This window comes from Tachysurus vachellii, chromosome 10 (assembly GCF_030014155.1).
Source record: "Tachysurus vachellii isolate PV-2020 chromosome 10, HZAU_Pvac_v1, whole genome shotgun sequence".
NCBI lineage: Eukaryota > Metazoa > Chordata > Actinopteri > Siluriformes > Bagridae > Tachysurus > Tachysurus vachellii.
The window spans coordinates 12,862,053-12,885,503 of NC_083469.1; the positions used below are offsets into that span (position 1 = coordinate 12,862,053).

Here is a 23,451-nt window from a genome sequence, read left to right on the forward strand (position 1 = left end):
CCATTTAGTTTTATTTGGGTTTTAATATGCATTCGCTGTTTTATAGAAAAGTTGTATTTAAAGCTGCTTTAAATAAAATATATATATATTAAATGTTTATCCATTTAGTTTTATTTTTGTTTTAATATGCATTCGCTGTTTTATAGAAAAGTTGTATTTAAAGCTGCTTTAAATAAAATATATATATATTAAATGTTTATCCATTTAGTTTTATTTTTGTTTTAATATGCATTCGCTGTTTTATAGAAAAGTTGTATTTAAAGCTGCTTTAATAAAAGTTTTTTTTTTTAAATGCTGAAAAATTGCTGAAGAAGCAATATTAAAGTTATAGATGGGCCACATAATTCAATGTTAGTATCCCATTTTTTTGCAGTTGTATTGTGTACTTTTTTGTTTGTTTGTTTTATTTATAAATACAAAACTTAATCACACACTGTATATAGTGAAAACAGCCCATAGACAGTTTATTGATTGGAATCACACAATGTTGTCAGCGCAACCATTACATAGTGTGTTTAAGACATGCCACAAATAAAACACAAACAACATACTTCACAATCAAATTTAAATCTGATCATTCATTTTTCATGTTAGGTACAGATATTTACATGGAAAAGATATACACCTGGAATTTTGGGATTTACAAACACATTATTATTGTTATTTTCTACAAGGAGGTTCGGAGATAAAACTGCGTAGCATCCTGAGCCTTATAGAACATGCATTTACTTGATGCTTTCTTTTTTGTGGAAAGCAAGAAAATGGCAACACCATATTTTCCAGTTGTGCAAACAAAAAGCAGGAAAGATATTTATCATTACTGATATCAGTTGGATAATACATTCCAAATGTTTTGGGGTTGTTACAGTTGATGTTGTAGGGGAACTTTTTTAGTGTGAGATGAGACCATTCAATATTTATGGCATGCACCATATCAAATGCCTCGGCCCATAACGTTATTTACAGATAAAGCACATTTTTCTAAGCAAGATACCTTGCAGTTGTCACTTATTCTGTGTATGTGAGGAACTATACGTTTGTTTTAGGTGGTAAAATTAAGTTGTGGCTCAGCTCACTTGCAAAATTCATAATTCTCCTTCATAAGATGCCTTATATTACTGTATAAACAATATTACTTGAAATGTCAACAGTGTAGAAATATTTTACAAAAAAAAACAGTTTAATAAAAACCTCATTTGGAGTGAATTTCTGTACTAAGAACATTTGTTGTTGATTGCTTCTTGATTATGGGAGGACAAGCTTTAATACAGTTCTCCATAGAACAAAGTTACATGGGACAACTGACTTGTCAAAATTAATCACTCACTCACATTCATTCACACACACATTGACATGAAATGTGTAAATAAAAGCCAATGTATGTAAGGTGGTTGAGCAGTTATCATTTATAATCCAGTTTTAAATACCTGTTTAAGACACAGAGTTGTCGCTTTAATGGATACATTGAAAGAGTACCTAGTACACTGCCTTGTGTCTGCTAAAAATGATATATACACAGTTGCCAGTTTATTAGGAACTACACAGGTGTAGCTGTGAAAAAGTCAACTCTGTGAATATCACTTTCAGCATCACTTTACACATAAAAGCTAAATTGGTCCAAGACAAGATGCACAATATATCGTTGCCCTTACAGATAGCTTATACAAATACACACTGTAGGTGTTTTGGGAGAAACATGCATCCGAGGAAAGATATCTAATGGGCTGATGAATCACACATGGAAATCTCGCACATCATTAATATTATTAATGTTGTCATTTATAAGGCCTCCTTATATTTTTTGTCAAGGTTGCCCAAAGAAGAGATAAAGATTAAACTTTACACTTAGTACATGCATGCAAATAACTTACATTTATTATCAGGTACAAGCACATTTGGGAGGCTAATTTAACCCCTCTACCCTCCTTTGATTTTTAAGATCATACTGTTTTGATAAAACTTGAAACATTTAGTGTGACATTTTGTTTTTACTGCCTGAACCACTGTAGTAAATACAGTAGCTATTGTGGTAAATATGATCTGTAAGCAGTGTAGCTAGAAATGTGATGCCTACTGTGGAGCACTTCACTGACTAACAATGGAAGAATGAAAATGGCTCATTTATTTTGCACACCGTACATTGTTGCAAATTTGAAATTAAATTAAGATTTATATTAAGAACTCTTAGCATTTGACATTCTCATGCATACTAGATTTTCAACCACAAGAAGCAGGTTCATCTGAATAGTCCAAATATACTTCATCGTAATCTTGTGGAAATTGGCTGAACACGAATAAAACATTACAACATACTCAGTCCAGAGTGTGCTGACTCGCAAACCCTCACTTTTGCATGTCACACTGCAAAAGCAGTACAATAGACGGGTCACTCTTTGCTGCTTCCTTGAACTCATCGAGAGTGATTTGGTCATCGTTGTTCTTATCCATCTTGCTAAAGATTCTATCCACCCTCTGCTCTGGTGTCAGGCCGTCCTCATTCATCTTCATCATGATCACAGTGCCAACCATTTTGTAAATAGCCTTTAAAGAAAGGGAACACACATTATATATTTATTCCCTTCATGGCTACCCAAAATGTAACCTTTTCATTTGCTCTTAATCTATTGTTGCAAAGCTGCTAAGTAATCCTCACTCTCAGAAATTATTGTATAATTATTGTACGGAAAAACAGGCAGCGGTTTTTGATCTAAGTCATGCCTGAACCAGAAGCAGCTTTCATTTCAGTTTATTGTGGAACCTCTGAGACTTTGTGAACAGTCTTCTCTGTTTATTCATTCATTCATTCATTTTCTACCGCTTATCCGAACTACCTCGGGTCACGGGGAGCCTGAGCCATCTCAGGCGTCGTAGGGCATCAAGGCAGGATACACCCTGGACGGAGTGCCAACCCATCGCAGGGCACACACACTCTCATTCACTCATGCAATCACACACTAGGGACAATTTTCCAGAGATTCTTCTCTGTTTAATTTAAATCAAATTAGATTCTCACTCCTTGTCCTTGAAGACATCTATGCCTATTCATTCATTCATTCATTCATTTTCTACCGCTTATCCAAACTACCGCGGGTCACGGGGAGCCTGTGCCTCATTCAAGGCATCTCATCTCAGGCATCATCGGTCTAATTAATGTATGATATCTATGTGCCTTTACTGGTGACCAGACGGAATGCAGAGTAAGAATGGCTATGTACAGTTTAACCGCCTGTTTCACTGTGCATTTCAAAATAAATGACAGACCCTTGAATCTTTTGAACAAAGCAGTGAGTTTCAATGCATTTTGTTGTATCTGCTGCTAAACACATTTGTGCCATTAGTAAACAGGTATTATGATGCATAGTTATGACCGGACACTTCTATCATTCATTTTCTCTTCATTTTCAGAAATATCAGAAAATATTCTGATATTGAAACATATTGATGGTTGTTGAAACACAAAGTGGGAAACACTGAAGCAATGTTTATATTTCATATATAATACTTAGGATCAAGATTCAGGAAATCAAAATTCTCTCTTGGGCAAAGCATCTGCTAATTGAATAAACATAACTGAAGCCTCACATTTATGGCTTACAAGGTCAGTTGTATATGACATCCTCATAGATCCTTTTGTGACACTTCTACGTCTTATTTTTTATATATTGTCTTTTGTCTATTATCATTTTCAAGACACGTTCACTGCGAATGAAAATGCACCTGATAAGAATTAGGTATGAAACTGTTCAAGAACACATGAACCTAAATCGGTTCAAATTATCATGACTTCTAACTTGTTTATCCATGATGTTGATGATGAAAATCCTATATAGAAAAGAATATAAAAGAAACAAGTCAGTGTCATATTGCACTAAGCCATAGGTTCACTAGCGTGGTTTGGAAGATAATCCTCTATTACTATAATGTAGTCTGGAGATCAAAGATTAAGCAAAATGGTTTAAAATCTTTTGCAGGTCTTCTGAATCAGGGCATCTTCTGTCATTATAGATAACATTGCCTACTAAATGCTGTAAAATTAAATCAAAAACTAATAGAATATATACCTCTATAATTTCCAGCATCTCCACTCGAGTGATTTTGCCATCTCCATCTAGGTCATACATGTTGAAGGCCCAGTTAAGCTTCTGCTCAAAGCTTCCTCGTGATGTGATGGACAGGGCACAAATGAACTCTCTGAAGTCAATAGTACCATCAGAATTTTTATCAAAGGTTCTGAAGGCATGCTGTGCAAACTTTGACGCATCACCATAAGGGAAGAACTGCAAGAAACAAGCTCAGTTATCTTCAATATAAAATTTACTAAGTTGCATTTCCTGCAAAAACCTCCTGAAATGCCATGATATGATCCACTGCACTTTCAGTATCTACTGGAAAGCAAAGATGATCAGAATGTATGTAGAATTTTGAAAAGTAAGGTACTGCAGTGTTAAATACAAAATATTCTAGATACACCCACAGTGAGGTATGCACATATCGTTTTGATGATGTGCATCAAGTGCAGTATCTAGATGGTTTACTGGAAATTTTATAAAACAGATTCATTTTCTGTAAAAGCAAACTTCAAAATGCCAAAATAGAAATGCAGGAGTAATCCATTCAGAAGCATTTCTCTTGTCTCACTTGCATTATTGTAGTAAATAAAAAACACAACATGAAAACTGTTCAATTTTTACCCCAGGTGAGTGTAATGAAGTGTTTAATTTAGGTAAATTATACATGTGGAATACATTATGATGCTGTTTTAGTTTCACAGCTGAACCACGGTTGGTTTCTTGGTGAGTGAAGCGTGTAACTATCTCATTATGTTGGCCGACGTGGCAATTGATAGACAAGCCCATTATGTAAGATATATGTCAATTTAATAAAAGACCATTCAGACTTACTCACCTTAACATACAATTGCTGAAATTCATCCAGGTTTAGTTTACCGCTGGGACAATCTTTCAGGAAGCCCTTATACCACTGCTTGAGCTCATGTTCATTAAATTCTGTGTTCTTCACCAGGTCCTCCATCACCTCAGGGGTTAGCTTACTGTTCTGTTTCCCCATGATCTTTGTAAGAAAAAGCAATATGTTTACATACAGTCATATCTGATCATGAATTATAATTAACAGTCATGTGGGAAATTATATCCAATTACAGTCACTAATCGAAAACTCTCCAAGCAGGTCATTTCTAGAGGAGAAGGTTTCTGGGACCTAATAAAAGTGTACATTATAATCAGGGCTATGAAGGATTCTCATACCCATACTGGGTGCTTTCAGGATTCCCTTAATAGGTTAAAATGGAAAAGGTATATACCCTTAAATCATTTATTCATCATTTATGAATTTATTTTAAAAACACATGGCAGTGATGTGGCAGTAGCAAATTAGTGGTATGCAACCAAAGTGCAGTTAAACTCTGATTGGCTTCTGAACTGTTATCGTAATCTTTTATGGACCTATTGACCAGATGTATATTACATAATTAATCAGTAACATATAAGATTATACTCAATTTATGTTTCAGATATTACATTAATTACACATTGTTACAACAGCACATTAAAAATGTACAGATTGACAGCCACATGGTTAAATGGTGGCTTGGTGGTTCTCAGTTACTGACTGGATGGTTGATTTTTTTTTTCTAAGAATTTGCTCTGTCCTTTTTTTTTTCCTTCAATGGCAGTATGCTCTTGAGCTGGCATGGACTGCACAAGTTTGTGCAAAACCATTTTAGGCTTGCTTCAATTGTTATTATTATTATTATTTTTTAAAGCAGTTAACCTGCTCAATATCACCAATATGCGTACATTTAAATAGGGACGTTTAGAACCTTAAAGAGATGCAGAACCTTCAATATTATGTATTCAATATATTGAACATTTGGAAAGAGACAGTCTATTGTGTGTGTGTGTGTGTAATCGTGTGTGCGTGTATTATATATTATTGCTTGCTATTTGCTGGGAGAGGGAAAATATAAATAAACATCCAAGATATTTAGCTTTTTTATTTTCTTATAAACAGTTCAAACTAATATGTTACATGCCACTTTACAATATTTCTTGATACACATAGAGAGACACAGTGTACTTGGTAACACGGTGACATGGGCTGGTAGAAGGGGCCTTTCTACAGCCTACTCACCATTTCATTTGGCTCGTATGGTGTTTTCTGCCTAACCTGCGCGCATTATTATGTAACAAGTGGAGCGCTGTAGCATTGCGCACGCACATTAATATCAGGAAAAGCGTTAGTGGTTAAAATGGCTAATTGCAGATCAGACAGAAATGGTTGTATTAATCATGCTGTACCGGTAACTAAACCTCAGGACGTTATGTAAGACCACTGAGGGCTCCTTCAAGCTCCAGTCGCTCGGTGAATGACCTTGAGAATGGAAACCATTAGGAGGCACAGCGATATATTCAGTCCAACACTACACACTGCACACACACACACACACACACTACACACTACACACAAACACAAACGCGCGCGCGCGCACCGACTAGGCTAATTAACGCTATGCACAAAAAAAGAGTGAGCATTAGTGGTTTTAAAATAAGCACACACTTCTGTCAAACATATTCTGTCTTTAACGCGGAACAGTTTATTGTCTATATTTCCTCCAAAGTCTTGTGTACAGATTACGCAAATCTCATGTATGAGAACACGTCGATCCCTGTGCATGTCAGAAATTAACATCATATACCATGTCTTCCATTTTGAAGTGTTGAAATTGGTCAGAGTTTTGACTGATCCCGAAAAATACGCAGTCACGTTTGTCTGTGCATGCCACTGCGCTGGACGAGCATCACGAATTATTAGGATGCTGCTGGGTTTTTTTTTTTAGACTGTCATTCTAAGCTCCGCTTGGGTTTAACGCTAAATGAGCAGAAATACGCAATTTGCAAGGCACATATGCAGAGCAACCAGTAACCACCGAGGCTGCATGTAAGCTTGTATGTGATATCGACTCTTCTTCAGCCATAAGTGATTTCAAAAGCAACATCACATAATAATCACGTATGCGGTGTGCGGAAAACAGGCCACGCACCGCAGTCACAACCTACATGTGAAAATTCTCACTCATTCACACACCCAGCCACTCATTCATTCATTTACTGCGTCTTAAGACTGGATAGAGGCTAAATCTCGGCTACGTGATGCTTTCGCCAGAATAAAAAACACACATACCACTGCAATCAGATCAATTTTCCTGCATATCTTGTATAGAGACAAGCGCGTCTTACCTTCCAGTAAACTGGGATTGGGCTTAGTGGAAGTGAGTAGGCTACTGGTGCCAAACGATTCGCCCGGGACCTTTAAGATTTTGTCTGAGCACCTAGTCAGACTCCTCAGATTCGGCTTCGTTTGGTACACCTTTTCCCCAGTGAGTGTGGATGTAATTTCGAAGCGACAGATCCGTCTTCTCCAAACACACACACTAACGCACACACTGCGCTGGGCTACGCGACGCCACGCACGCGCCACGCACCGAGCATCACGAAATGAGCGGACACTGCGCTGCGCCAGCGAGCCTCGGCGTGTTCTCCGCGTTTGCGCAAACTCTCTCTCTTCTCTCAGGACTCCATGCAAACAGCACATTAACCGTTATGTGGCCATGCTGTCAGTGTTTAGGTATGAGGCAGGAGGTACTCATTTAAACAAGAGACAGATTTTTCATGGTACAGCGTTTGCATGGGACAATAATCTCTGGCATCAAAACAGTACTACTGACAGTCTATTATTTGAATAATTAATAACTGTTGAAAGGAAGGAAGTACGCACAATTATATATTTGCCTACAATAGTGACGTCAATTCGCATGTTAGTGTGTGGGGTTTTATGATATCAGAATACTTCGGTTTGTTGATTTGAAATAGGCTTGAAAATGATTCACTGAAGAATCCTGAATGTTTATATTGTGATTTAGAAAATAAACGATCACATTTATAAATACACTATAATATACATATAATGTAGACATTGTATATGCACAAATACAATCACCGTCCACTTTAATAGGAACGCTGTACACCTGCTCATTTATGTAGATCTCAATCAGGTCAAGAGATTTGTTAATGTCTACATTAAACATCAGAATGTCAAAAAATTGTCTGTTACTTTAACTTCTGCATGATTGTTGGTGCCAGATGTTGGCTGGTTTATGTATTTCAGAAACAGAATCATGGGATTTTAAAACACAACAGTCTCTGGAGTTTACAGAGAATGGTACTAAAAACAAACGTTTCCTGTGGTTGGAGAGTCTGCAGGCTCAAAGATCTTGTTGATGAGAGAGATCGGAGGAGAAAGACCAGTCTGGTTTGAGCTGATAGGAAGTGTACTGAAACTCAAATTAGCACTCTTTACAACTGTGTTGAGCAGAAAAGCATCTCAGAAAGCACAACACATCAAACCTTGAGGTGGGTGTGCTAGAAGAGCAGAAGACCACATCAGGTTAGACTCCTGTCAACCAAGAACAATAATCTGAGGCTATCATAGGGAAAGGTGCACCAAAACACAAGATTTGAAGCTTTGAAAAAGACCAGGAGACATTTTCTTTCTAATCTTTTGATGTCCAGTTTCAGTTTGCCTGTGTCCACTCTCATATTCTTGTTTTTCACTCACAGGACTAGAAAAACAGGTGGTCGTCCGCTGTTGTATTAAATAGTAAATATTAAGCACAATGCACATGGTTTCCTGAGAAACATGAAATATGTCTGAGGCTGTAGGAGGTAAAACTAGGTGATGTTGAACATTGCCAAGTGAGTCTGGAAATGTACTGTGTCCTGTGTTCTGAGTACTTTGTTAATATGAGTACTGAGTTCAAATCCCAGATCTGCTGCTGCTGGCCCTTTGAGCAAGGCAAGACCTTCAACTACTCATACATGACATACATGTAAGTCACTCTTGATAAATGCATCTGCCAAATGTCATAGATGTTTTAGAGCTGTCATTGTACAACCCCTGGCAAAAAGTATGGAATCACCCCTCTCAGAAGATGTTCATTCAAAAAAAAACAAGCACATATATGCCACAAAACAATTTTCACTCAACAATCCAAACTTCTGGCTGTATAAAACACTTAAAAAAAAAACAAAGAAAGATAACTATAGTCAATTAAAACTGTTTTTACAGATCAAACAGGAAAAAAATATGGAATCACACAAATCTGAAGAAAATTATATGGAATCACCAAATAAAAACACTAGTAGTACTTTGTTGCACCACCTCTGGCTTTTATAACAGCTTGAATTCTCTGAGGCATGGATTTAACTAATGGCAAAAAGTATACTTCATCAATCTGTCTCCAGCTTTGTCTTATTGCAGTTGCCAGATCAGCTTTGCAGGTTGGAGCCTTGTCGTGGACCATTTTCTTTCATTTCCACCACAGATTTTCAATTGCATTGAGGTCCGGACTATTTGCAGGCCATGCCATTGACATTATATGTCTTTCCTGTAGGAATGTTTTCACAGATTTTGCTACTGTACACAGATTTTTCACAGAGATGCTACTGTACCATCACCAAACATCCTTTCAATTCAGATGTAATGACTGTCATCTCTCCCATACCTTCACCTGACATACAACCCCATATCATTAATGATGAAATTTTTCGTGTTGGAAATCAAATGGAAATTTGAATGTTTTCTTCAGGCAGTTGTCTTTATAAATTTCATTGGAACGGCACCAAACAAATGTTCCAGCATCATCACCCTGCCCAATGCAGATTCGTGATTCATCACTGAATATAACTCTCATCCAGTCATCCACAGTCCAAGATTGTTTTTCTTTAGCCCACTGAAACCTTGTTTTTTTCTGTTTAGATGTTAATGATGGTTTTCGTTTGGCTTTTCTGTATGTAAATCCCATTTCTTTTAGGCGATTTCTTACAGTCCGGTCACAGACATTGACTCCACTTTCTGCCCATTTGTTCCTCATTTGTTTTGTTGTGCATTTTCTGTTTTCAAGGCATATTGCTTTAAGTTTTCTGTCTTGGCACTTTGATGTCTTTCTTGGTCTACCATTACGCTTCCCTTTTACAACCTTTCCATTTGATTTGTACTTGGTCCAGATTTTAGACACAGCTGACTGGGAACGATCAACATCTTTTGCAACATTCCGTGAAGATTTACCTTCTTCGAGAAGTTTGATAATCCTCTCCTTTGTTTCAACTGACATCTCTCGTGTTGGAGCCATGAGTTATGTCAATCATCTTGGTTCAACACATCACTAATGTGTGCAAGCACTCTTTTTTAACTGCAGACTAATTATGTTGGCTTTGTAGAACCAAATTCGGATATGTTGTAGACCCTGGTCTGAAGTTTGTTGCTATTACTTTTCTAAGCGATCCGAGTACCGGTACTTCCGGTACCGGGTCTCAAATTGGCCTTTTTTCCCATAGACTCCCATTATAAACTTTGGAGGTTTATAACTCGGCAAGCTTTTGAACTATCTACACCAAACTCGGCCAGCTCCTTTAGGGTGATACTCTGAACAAAGTTTTAAATTGGTGTACCGACTGGCCTTTCGGTTGTGCCGCAGCCCCGCCCCCAATATATGCAAAATCAAAAAACTTTTTACAACATGGACATGTGACATATCAAAACACTCAGAACAATGAGGGGAACTTCCTCACAGGTATTCTGATGAAGTCACGTGATGTCACGTGATGTCACGTGATGTCACGTGAAAATTAAAAATTAGCACAACATGAACATGTGACATATCAAAACACTCAGCCCAATGAGGGGACCTTCCTCATTGGAGTATTCGGATGACGTCACATGCTCGTCTCCACTTGCCTCCAAATGTTTTGGCACCCTATCTTTCTGTCCACTTGCCTCCAAAAGTAACACTGACCCTTATGTCCACTCGCCTCCAAAAAAGCATTTGCAAATCAGAGCCAACATCAAAGTTTGTCACGACGAACTTTACAAATCTAGTTCCAAATTGTATTTCCTCAGTTGGTGTTTTAATGATTTTGGAGAGTGCTGTCAAACATATTTGTCTAAAATCTCACATATGTTTTCCATTGGCTTAAGATCAGGTGACTGTGAAGTCCATATCAAATAATATACATAATTTTCATACACATCAAAGCCATTCAGAGAGTTCACTGAGTGTGTGGTCACACCAGTCCCATCAGGAATGAAATGTTTCATTAAAGGACAAAGTTGATTAGTGAGAATAATTGTGCTTGTGCTGATTTGCAGTGACAATATCACATAGAATCAGAAGTGGGTCTAAAGGAAATATTCTGATTTAGATTAAACTTTTAATCCAGATCACAATTGCAACAGCTTCTCATCATATCAATCATGCCAAGTGAGGTAAAAGCAAAAAGGAATTTACTGAGTTAAAGTAAAATGTAATTAAGGAACCTATAACAAATCATAAATATCCTGAATATTCTTGATTATACAGAATACTTTGCAGACCAAATGTAAAAAAAAAAATAAAAGCTGCTTTTCTAACCATTAGACCAGTGACCTGCTCACTAAAAGTGCTGGGAAATTGCTGAATAACTCGTGGCATGAGAAATACCCACGGGAGGATATGGATTGATAGAATGAATTAATAAGGCGGAATCACATTGTAGCCATAATGGGGATGGCTAAACCACATTAGCCGCTGGTAACTGGTGACTTAAATGTTTGCAGAGAGTCAGATAAAACCACTCTGTATTCAAAATAAAAAAGTACTGACTGCAAACAAATTGCTTATTATTTTCTTTCTGGAATTGGCAGTGGATTTTGATGCCAAAGTTATGTAAAAGGTTAAATTAAAAAAAACAACAAAAAAAAACAATATTAATACAATTATTGAAGTGTGTGCTTGCTTCAAATTTTAAAATTTTAATCACTGAATGATTAATATGATGCAGCAACTTGACCAACAATTTGACTGTTCTTAATTTCATTAGCTGACTTACCCCAAATGAATCTGTGTATTTCATTCATTTATTGATATTAACAAATTTCAAGATAAATTAAAGAAGGTCAGTTTATAAGTTGCATCATTAAATATCACTTAAGCATAATGCACTGGCCTACACTGCATATTATACTGTATACGTAGCTATGTAAGCCATAACTTTAGATATACATCGGACTATGCACATATAGTCAAAGTGCTACCTGGTAAATCATTTTTAAAAAGAGATACCAAAAGCATACTTTGATACCAAATGTGACATAAATGAATTTTCTTATATGGACGTAACATTCAAGTGTATTTATTTTCAGGCCTTTAGTGTTTAATAGTAATAGTAATTGTAATAGTTCAGTAAAGAAACCACACAAATACTCAGAAAGAACTTAGAAACAACAAACAACTATGTTCACCTTTCATTCTTCCTTTTAAAAAAAACTGAGACAGCATGCTTAAAATTTTTTTTAAAACATCTGAAAACATTTTATCTAGGCAATAAACAATCAAGAATACATAAAAAGTGGACATGTAGGACATTTTTACACAGGAATAGGAGAAGACAGGATGTAAACTTACATTGTACATTTCCATCATGCAAAATAACAATTACATCTCACTTTTTTTTATTAAGCCATAGCAGTCCATGTTCAGTGCTTTACCAAAATCTCCTAGATAATATTTTATTCTTAAGACCGTATTTCTCTTACATGTGCATTTCCTCCTGCTTTTCTCCACACTGTTGTTAGGATACTTGAGTTACCCTGCTGCATAGCACACAGACTGCAGACATCTCATTAGATTAATGTATTCAGCAGTTGGGTGGGGGGCAGCTCCTTTGCCATGGCTACACAGACACAGATGAATTACCGTTTTGCTCAGAGATTTCAGCATGATTCTGCATAAAACAGCCACCGCCCCAGACTCCTGTGAAAGTCCAGTTATTAAGGAAGATAGAAGAGTTAAGGTCTACAATTGTTCAATGCATAAAAGTCTAATGGCTAAGAAAAAATAGCATGAATCCTCTTACCCCAGATGGAATAATAAACACACTGTGTAATTCATGTCCTTATAACAAATGTGGCTTTGATGCTGAATGACACATACGTATGCCACAACACTGCAAATGTGTAATAACTCTGTGTGTGTGTGTTGTTGGCTGGACAGTACTTCACAGTGCATTTAGGCATCACTGTTGTCATGGCAACAGACCCACGGTTCGTCGTTTCATCATGAATTCACTGCGTTTTACCTTTTACCATTGAAATATAGGGTAATCCTGCTTATCAACATTTACTCTGTATCTGTGTGTGTGTACGTGTGTATGTGTGAGTGTGAGAGAGAGGGAGAGGGAGAGAGAGAGAGAGAGAGAGAGAGAGAGAGAGAGAGAAGACCACGCCCAAACAGAACGTCTCCTGTTTGTTCCCCATGAATAAAGTTTTGCTATTTTGAATGCCAAAATGGCAGCCTGCAAAGCGTCCTTGGTGGCTGTAAGTGTTCGGTTTGTTTTTAAGAAAAATCTCCTGCCACGGGCCGTAGTATATCCATGCTTCGAGAACGCCACCAAACGAGGTGAGTTAATGTAACTCAGTCGTTGTACATGTTATAACATCCATAAGAAATGCTCATAAACCACTTAGTTAGCTTACTAGCTACATAACCGTTAGCAATTCACAGGGTATTCGGAATCGACCACTTGTCTCTCTGTGCTTCCCTAGCTACATACCTGATTCCTATCGCCCTCGACATTTTGCCTCTTTTCCTACTCTGGCACCTCGCTGTAATCCAATAAGTGTGTAGTTAATTTAATTTAGCGGTGTATAGGAAGCAGAGAAAAGCACTAACCCGGATCACTCTCAGTATAATATTAAGTGCAGTCTACAGAAAGTGGCCTCTCCACCTTATATAGTCTAGTGTCTTTTAGGATCAATAAAGATTTGGACTAAAACGTATGCTGTGAGAATAGTCCAGGAGCAAGATTGAGGAAAACATACTATATTGTCATCATAAACTGTTTATTCCCCCCGCAGCCTATACAGTTCAATCCCAAATATTAAATACAAAATGTTTTATTTGCTTCATTTCCAGATTTATTATTTCTATACCACCTTTAGACGAATGAATACTGACTAAATATTGACTAAACAGATCTAATTGAATTATATGGTCAGATATATTAATATTGTAACTGTGCCTTTATACTATGAATATGGGCTGAAGTAGGGCTAGGCGATATGGTTGAAAACTGTATCACGATATCAGTGTTTCATATCGGTCGATATCGATAATTATTGATATTTTTTATGAGCCATTTAAAATAAGGACCAGGAGAAAAATATATTACATATAAAAATATATTACATTTAAACATTTTTATTTTAAACTTAAGCTTCCTCTGATCGTAATCCCCTCAGTTATTAAGACAGAAATATCAACAACCATGGAAAACTCAAATAATTAAAATATAAACATAAGTCTAAAGTCACAATGAACACTTAACAATTATCTCTTAACATTTAAGGTGCAAAATGAAAGAAAATGCTTAATAAAGTGTAATAAAATAGTGCAAAGTGTTAAATATAAACATAGAGAAACCTGAGAATTTAGTGCAAGTTTAGTGCTAGGAAGTTCACTAGCTGTTCACCTTCTGTTATAAAATATGTGCAGTGTTTTGTAAACATAAATAAAACTGAGGTAGATTGAGATACATCTGTCATATAAAAAATAAAGCTGATACAGTACAGTAACATTGTTTGAAATATAAATCCTGCAGAAATATAGTAAAAAAAAATAGAAGTAGCTGTCTTTTTCTCTTTTATTTACAATTTCCTCGCTCGCTGCGGCGCTCATTTTCTGCTCATCAGTCGCCAGTTACTGAAGAGGAATCCAGCAGACCAGCACGAGACAACGATATGGCGCAACCAAACATGATACTGTTACATGATTGGCTGTTAGCGTGTCACTCCCTACGTTCTTAGGTTACCAGAAAGCGAGTGCCTTTGTTAATGCAACCAAACTTGCTTCGCAACCTCTGTTTTCTTCCGACGAAGAATAAAAAATATCGAAAGTTTTATCGAACACCTTTTTTATTAAAATCGATCATGTGTCTATCGTGATACATATCGTTATCGTTTTATCGCCCAGCCCTAGGCTGAAGAACACAATTCTTTTTCAGATAAATATGACTGACTGACTTCTGGTTTCAGGTTTTAAATTTTAGCAAACATAGCAGTCTGACTTGTTTCAAAGATTCAAAATAAAAGGTTAATTTCTATGTACTATCACAACTACTATATACCAAACCTGCTGATGTGTATAAACTGCCTCTCTTCTCAAACTCAGGATTTGCATCAAATGTACTGTCTCCCTCCATTGAAGACTCCATTACAACAAACACTCCAAGCAGCAGTTTCAGTGGACCTCTCGAGCACTACAACAATCTCATTCAGCATGGAGTACTACAAGATGACCAACAGCAAAGAATTGTTTTGCAGGATCTAGATCTGATGCAGAAAATCCTCAAGGGATATAGCAATGAACCTGCATCGTTTATTTCAAGAGTAAGCAAATATCTTGATTTATTGCTTTTTTTTTCATGCCTGTTGTTACTGCGGTGAACCATGGTGAATTGTGCTGGCTATAAAACAAGGAAATGAGCAGGTAAAATGACACAATTCTGGCAAGTAATACGACAGATTAATTTTTAAAACTATTTAGTTAAATCAATTGTCACAGCTGGTGGAATATTGTGTGTGAGAAATATAATATAAGAAAGGATTAGAAGCTTATGTGTGTGTGATATATGTATACACACACATACACATAAGCTTCTAATCCTTTCTTATATTTCTGATTGCTAACATTGTAATATGTTTATTTTTGTTTAGTTATTCTCCAGAAAAATTCCACCTAAAGGTTGCTACATCTATGGTGATGTAGGTAAGTTGTGAATTGCTCCAACTGCTCTCATCATAGTTGTACAGTCTAATTTTTACTGGGTCTTTAGTCTTCCTTCTAAATTGTAAGTGAGAATAATTTTGATTCATGGATCATGTCCTTTAACATGCCCTTTGTAGGTACTGGGAAGACCATGGTGATGGACATGTTTTACAATCATGTAGACATCGCAAAGAAAAAGAGGGTCCACTTTCATGGATTTATGTTAGATGTGCACAAAAGTAAGTGTACCCCATTAAAAGGCCATTGTGCTCAAAATATTTCTAGACTATATACAGTCATGTGAGAGAATTAGGAAACCATATAAAAACCTGTTTTTTTTAAAATACGTAAACATGGGCATTTGATCTTCATTTTAACAATATTGAAAGATTCAAGTTATATAATTAAACAAAAAACCTAAAGAAAAGTCTTTCAAATTATCTATAAAACGTAAAAATCCAACATATGGTGATGAAAAAGTTAGAACACCCCCACATTTATTTGTACTTAAATTGGATAACATTACCTACATGTGTAACATCAGGTGCATATTATTAGAACATTGTTACAGAGCATTTTCAAGAAGGCTTGCCTTAATTAAAACTCAGATATTTAGTTTGGTTTTCTATTAATTTTTGAATTGAGAGGTATCAACATGGTGAGATACAAAGAGCTCCCTGAGGCCTTCAGAAAGAAGATTGTTGATGCTCATGAGTCTGGTAAGGGATATAAAATGATCTCAAAAGAATTTCTAATCAGCCATTCCACTGTCTGAAAATCATTTACAAGTGGAGAACATTTAAAACAACTGCAAACATGTCAGGTCAGGCCATCAAAGCAAATTTGTCCCAAGAGCAGACTTCAACATGCTTAAAGAAGTCTTCAAAAACCCTTAAATATCATCATGGGACTTACAGCAAGCTCTTGCTACAGTCACTCAAAAGTGCATGAATCTACAATCAGAAAGAAACTTTAGGCACATGGAATGCACATTATCATGGAAGGTGTGCAAGGAGGAAACCTTTGTTGTCTAAGGAAAAACATGAGAGCAAGATTGAAGTTTGCAAAAGAACAGAGACAAAAGCTAAGACTTCTGGAATAATGTAATAATTTTAGATGTGTAACATTTAATTATTTGGACACCATAACAGAGGACATGTTTGGCTTAAACCAAATACAGCATTTCAGCAAAAGAACCTCATACCAACTGTGAAACATGGATGTGGAAGAGTAATGGATTGGTGATTATTTGCTGCAGCAGGACCTGGCCAGCTCATCATAGAATCCACTATGAATTCTACATTGTATCAGAAGGTGCTTGAGGAACATGTTAGAACATCAGGAAAAAAATTTAAGCTAAAGTGGAACTGGACCGTGAAACATAACAATGACCTAAAACATACCATTAAATCCACCAAAGACTTGCTGAAGAGTAAAAATTAAAAAGGGAGGGTTCTGGAATAGTCAAGTCAAAGCCCAGAGGTAAATCCTATTGAGATCCTGTGGGGTGATTTGAATCGGACTGTGCATGCAAGTAACCCCTCAAATATCACACACCACAAAGAATTCTGCATTGAGGAGTGGGGGAAACTTTTTTCCAGTTGATGTCGGAAACTGTAGATGGCTACAAGAAACATCTGATTGAGGTCATTTCAGCCAAAGGGCAGCTATTAGGGCATAGGGTGTCTTAACTTTTTCCTTAGACCAAATGCACATTTTTGTTTATTTCTTTGTTTAAGTGAAAAAGTGATTTTTCTTGTTGTATACAGTTGTATGCAAAAGTTTAGGAACCCCTGATGCATCAAAACAAAATTAGACAGGTGCATAAATTTGGGCACCCCAACAGAAATCACAGCAATATTTAGTAGAGCCTCCTTTAGCAGAAATAACAGCCTCTAGAGTCTAGACGCTTCCTATAGCCTGTATTGAGTGTCTGTATTCTGGATGAATGTATTTTGGACCATTCCTTCTTACAAAACATCTCCAGTTCAGTTAGGTTTGATGGTTGCCGAACATGGACAGCCCACTTCAAATCACCCCACAGATGTTCAGTGATATTCAGGTCTGGGGACTGGAATGGCCATTCCAGAACATTGTACTTGTTTCTCTGCATAAATGCCAGAGTAGTTTTTGAGCGGTGTTCTGGGTCGTTGTCTTGTTGAACTATCAAGAACGGAGTAAGTAACTTTGTGACTGATTCCTCCACATTATTCTCAAGAATCTACTGATATTGAGTGGAATCCATGCGACCCCTTAACTTTAACCAGTTTCCCAGCACTGGCCACACAGCCCCACAGAACCTCCACCAAATTTTACTGTGGGTAGCAAGTTTTTTTTCTTGGAATGCTGTGTTCTTTTGCCGCCATGCATAACGCCCCTTGTTAGGACCAAATAACTCAATATTTGTTTCGTCACTTCACTTATTCCAAAATGAAGCTGGCTTGTCCAAATGTGCGTTTGCATACCACAAGAGACTCCGTTTGTGGCGTGTGTGCAGAAAAGGCTTCTTTCGCATCACTCTCCCATACAGCTTCACCTTGTGCAAAGTGCGCTGAATTGTTGAACGATGCACAGTGACACCATCTGCAGCAAGTTGATGTTGTAGGTCTTTGGAGGTGGTCTGTGGGCTGTTTTTGACCATTCTCACCATCCTTCGCCTCTCCACTATTTTACGTGGCCTGTCACTTCTGGCCTTAACAAGAACTGTGCCTGTGGTCTTCCATTTCCTCACTATGTTCCTCACAGTGGACACTGACAGCTTATATCTCTGCAATAACTTTTTGTAGCCTTCCCCTAAACCATAATGTTGAACAATCTTTGTTTTCAGGTCATTTGAGAGTTGTTTTGTGGCCTCCATGTTGCTACTCTTCAGAGGAGAGTCAAAGAGAACAACTTGCAATTGGCCACCTTAAATACCTTTTCTCATGATTGGATGCACCTGTCTATGAAGTTCAAGGCTTAATGAGCCACCAAACCAATTGTGTGTTCCAGTTAATCAGTGCTAAGTAGTTACAGGTATTCAAATCAACAAAATGGCAAGGGTGCCCAAATTTATGCACCTGTCTAATTTCATTTTGATGCATATTGCGCATTTTCTGTTAATCCAATAAACCTCATTTCTCTACTGAAATATTATGTCCTTCAGTTATTTGAAAAATCAAAATGAAATTGCTGACCCAAACACCAAAATATTTATAAATGAAAATCATGGAAATAGTCAGGGGTTCCTAAACTTTTGCATATGACTGTACATGCGATTACATCATTTTCATCTACAGGTGCAAATTAAAACAAGATCAGAAATTGACATGTCGACATTTTTTAAATAAAGAACTGAATATTTAATGGGGTGTCCTAATTTTTTCACATGACTATAAATTATGTGTGTATGTTTGTGTGTATACACATGCATACACACATTTGTTGCTCAGTTTTTTTTTTTTAAACATTAAGCCATTGTTTAATTTAACTATTTCAGTTTTTCATTATTTTAGTTTTTAATTCATAGGAATTCATCGTCTAAAACAGAGCATGCCCAAGAGAAAGGCCGGAAAAATGGCAAAGGCCTATGATCCTATTGCACCAGTTGCAGAGGAAATCGGTGAGGAGGCTTCCCTGCTATGCTTTGATGAGTTTCAGGTAAACAAAAGTCTATCAGATTTATTAATCTCACCAAGCTGTTTTAATCATACGTAATGGCTAACATTGTAAGCGTTGTACAAATAACACGTTATAGCGTTCTTGTTTTGTAAAGGCATATAGCAAGCTTGATCGACTTTCTGTATCAAATAGGTCACAGACATTGCAGATGCCATGATTCTCAAGCAGCTCTTTGAAAACCTATTTCTCCATGGTGTTGTAGTTGTAGCCACATCAAACAGACCTCCAGATGGTAAGAAGCAAAGCAAGGAACAAAGACTAAAAATATATGCCTATACAAAGACTACAGAATTTGGCTTCACATGCAGGTGTGTTAATCAGCTTTGTGGAAATAATTTAGCAATAGCCACTGCTCACACATATCAAGAAAGCTGACAAGATTTTAAGTTAGACTGAATACAAAGTCCTGTTTTACAGATTTGTACAAGAACGGATTACAGAGAGTGAACTTTGTGCCCTTCATTGCTGTTCTTAAGGTAAGTGTGCACACAGTTTTATCTTTTTATTCTAGTAACAAATTTGCATTGCCCCATGGCTGCTACGGTCTTGGTTAATGTCTGCTTACTTCTAGGCACTGTAATCAGTGGATTTTACACATTAGACTGATTAAGTGAATATCTGAATAACATTTGCAGTAGGTCTTTTTTAATATTTTAAGCAGTGAAACCTTATGTAATGCGACCTTTTTTTTCCATAGCAATATTGTAAAATACTTCGTCTTGACTCTGGAATAGATTACCGCAGAAGAAATCGACCTGCAGCTGGAAAGCTTTTCTACCTGTAAGATACCAAGAGCAATAAATCAATCGTCTGAATTTAGGCCTAAAGTTAAATAGAAAGGCTGGGCTGACAGAGATTTCACTTAATCAAATTTCAGACCAAACAAATACAAATCACATGCAACACATTTTTTTCTGAATGCTACATATTTTATTTATTTATTTTTTACTTAGGTCCAGTGAAGACAATGTAGATGCAACCTTGGATCAGCTCTTTGATGAAATGGCATTCAAGCAGAATGACAGTAAGTTTCTGGTGTGGATTTCTTTTAAGAATATTTAATATCTTTGAAAATTAATAGAAGTAGAATGTATCTCAGTATTTATCTGCCATACTGAAAAGAAGGAAAGTAAATGGCATTTAAAAATTGTACAGTTGTTGATGAGAGTGAGACCATTTTTTTCGCCGTTGCTTCTTGCTAACAGGCGTCACAAACATATCAGTTTTTAGGTAGCAATAGAAGGGCCTAGTACATTTTGCAGTTTTTCCTTACTCTATTGACCATCAGCTTATTTTTTGTCAAATAGCAACAAGGTTTAGCTCAGTTCCAAGATGATTCAATTTTCCTCTGATGTGAGATTTCCGATAGCCTAGTGGTTAAGGTGTTGAACTGTGTAGAAAAAATGTAAGTCACCTTTGGATAAAGGTGTATGCTAAATGCTGTAAATGTCAGCTTGACCCAGTGTTAGGTGTTGATTTTAGGTTTTTAAATAAGTTTTGAGTAAAAAAATTTACATTAAGCAGTGTATGCAAATTGTTTTAATTACAATGTTGATTTCTCCTTCAGTAACTCGGCCCAGATCTCTGAAGGTACATGGCAGGACAGTGACACTGAATAAAGCCTGTGGGACCATTGCAGACTGCACATTTGAGGAGCTATGTGATAGGGTGACCATGCTTACTTTAATAATAATAATGTTAATCATCCATTAATTAACCATGATATAAAGTACGAAACTAAATTTCTTTGATTTACAGCCTTTGGGAGCCAGTGACTACATAGAAATCTCGACTGTATTTGACACAGTGTTTATCCGCAATATTCCTTTACTCACATTGAATAAGAAGACCCAGGCCAGGCGCTTTATCACTCTTATTGATGCATTCTATGACCACAAGGTAAATCTTTCCTGTCTTCATTTCTCTAATGAACTTCTTGACCAACAGGTTAACTCAATCGTTTTACAGGTACGGGTAGTTTTACAAGCCGAGGTGCCTTTAGAGGATCTGTTTGTAAATGAAGGACACCATGATGATGAGAGGAATATTTTAATAGATGACCTTGGCTTAAAAAGGGTAAGACATTTTTCCAGCATATAAACACCACAAAGAACTGAAATTATGCCTATATGCAAAGCAATAGATGATGGCTAATGAGAGCTGTTTACTTGTTATTTACCCTACTTGTTTAACTAAGTTTTTTGTACACTTTAGGATGCAGCCAGTTCACTGTCAATCTTCACCGGCGAGGAAGAGGTGTTTGCCTTCCAGCGTACAGTCTCGCGGCTCACAGAAATGCAGACAGAAGAGTACTGGGTGGAAGGCGATCGGAGCTCTCCATAGCACACATCAATACCAACTTCGTATACAGTGGTGTGCCACCTTTCAGTGATCTATAGTTCTCTTTTTTGGGAGGGCTTTGGGTCATCACTGTTAACATTTTATTCAAAACTGCACAATATTTTACTCTGTTGCACTTTATTCTATGGCCTGTAAATGTAGTATGCCAATGGAATGCATTCAGTTATTTTAATACTGTTTTAACATCTGTATTTATCAAATGTAGGAACAATTTGACTTTCCATATCAGCACAGCTACATAGGATAAAAGCAACATCACACATCATACATCCCGCCTACATTTGACAAGACTGAAAAAAGATTAAGTTAATTTGTACATTGTTACTGTAATAATATTATTTTAAGGGATGTAGGGTAGAATATTCTTGAATTAATCATTAGTATTGTATGGCAATATTTCTTACATTTTCTTTTAGATTTTTGGATATCATATAACTCAAATATTTATTTATTTGGATACCTGGCTAGCAAATTGAACAGTTGTATTTGTATATTTTTATTTTATTTAAGTATATTCAATATGGCCAGTCTACTTCATATTTTATGAATACTACAATCAATACCACAGTGAATGTTCAAGTACATAAAAAATAAGTTATAGAAAAGATATAGTGCTTAACCCAAACCCATATTAGAAAAATCTTCACTTTATGGCTTCTAATTTTCATTTAAATACTTTGGTGAATGTAATTCAACAGTAAGCGTCAGAGCAAATAATTGCTCTGTAGTAAATACCATGTCCAATGTCTGTTTTGTTTGGACGGGTCATACCAAGAGGAAACACTGGGAAAACAGTGGTCAAATGGAAGATGAAAAAAATTACTTTTAATTGCATTTAAACTTCTATAGAAACAATATAACAATTTGTAAGTTATGAAGAATGGCATCAATACAGCAGATAAAGATTTCTTTTTTTGTTGCCTCTCCCTGGAAAATTGTATACTTACTTATTTGTTCATTTATTTATTGGAGCTAAAAACCTTTCAAATAAATGACAGCAGCTTAATTTGTCACTGGGGCAACTATTATTTTGAAAATGCCTTCACTTTATAAGCAGCTTGTGTACAATTTTTACTTGAAGAATCTCTGCAATTGCAGGTACTGTATTTTATTTACATATTTATTAGATCAGCCTAGAAATAAAAGGTGGTATGCTCATATGCACACTGGAGAGAGGGCAGATGGAGCCCTCTGGAGGTGTAATAAAAGTGTCAGTGTAATAAAATGTGTTTGTGTATTTCGTACCCTACTGAATTTGGCAAGATTTTCGCTCTTCTGCTAAATTAACGTAAGGAATCAAATCATTGATATGACACTGTCTCCACCAACCAAACCCTCCCAAGATGAACAAATCAAAGGAGCAAAAACTGCTGGAAGTAGTTCTTTAAAAATGGCGCCTACTCCTTTTCCAGTCAACAATCTGATGTCCAGCTTGACAACACGTGTTTGAACCAATCAGATGACAGTGACGCCATAGAGTTCCGCGGAGAGTGAGAGGTTTTTAAGATCCTTTGCGGCGCAATCAGGTGTTCAAACCAGAACGAGTATGCGCA

The 23,451-nt window shown here is 36.5% G+C and overlaps 2 protein-coding genes across 2 annotated transcripts; one reads left to right on the top strand and one right to left on the bottom strand.

Moving 5' to 3' along the window:
• Nucleotides 1–438: 438 nt before the first annotated feature.
• vsnl1b (visinin-like 1b) lies at nucleotides 439–7,645 on the bottom strand. Its single transcript, XM_060879545.1, has 4 exons — nucleotides 7,257–7,645; nucleotides 4,906–5,070; nucleotides 4,062–4,277; nucleotides 439–2,541 (listed from the first exon to the last, which is right to left on the bottom strand). Exons 2-4 carry the CDS (start codon nucleotides 5,065–5,067, stop codon nucleotides 2,344–2,346), a joined length of 576 nt encoding a protein of 191 aa, XP_060735528.1. The 5' UTR covers nucleotides 5,068–5,070; nucleotides 7,257–7,645; the 3' UTR covers nucleotides 439–2,343.
• Nucleotides 7,646–13,376: 5,731 nt separating this feature from the next.
• Nucleotides 13,377–22,909, top strand: afg1la (AFG1 like ATPase a). The gene is made up of 13 exons (XM_060880043.1): nucleotides 13,377–13,510; nucleotides 15,281–15,498; nucleotides 15,826–15,877; nucleotides 16,015–16,116; nucleotides 19,386–19,516; nucleotides 19,670–19,769; nucleotides 19,955–20,013; nucleotides 20,235–20,317; nucleotides 20,491–20,561; nucleotides 21,105–21,205; nucleotides 21,296–21,436; nucleotides 21,506–21,613; nucleotides 21,752–22,909. The coding sequence occupies exons 1-13, from the start codon at nucleotides 13,399–13,401 to the stop codon at nucleotides 21,878–21,880; spliced, it is 1,407 nt and encodes a 468-aa protein (XP_060736026.1). The 5' UTR covers nucleotides 13,377–13,398; the 3' UTR covers nucleotides 21,881–22,909.
• The last annotated feature ends 542 nt before the right edge of the window (nucleotides 22,910–23,451 follow it).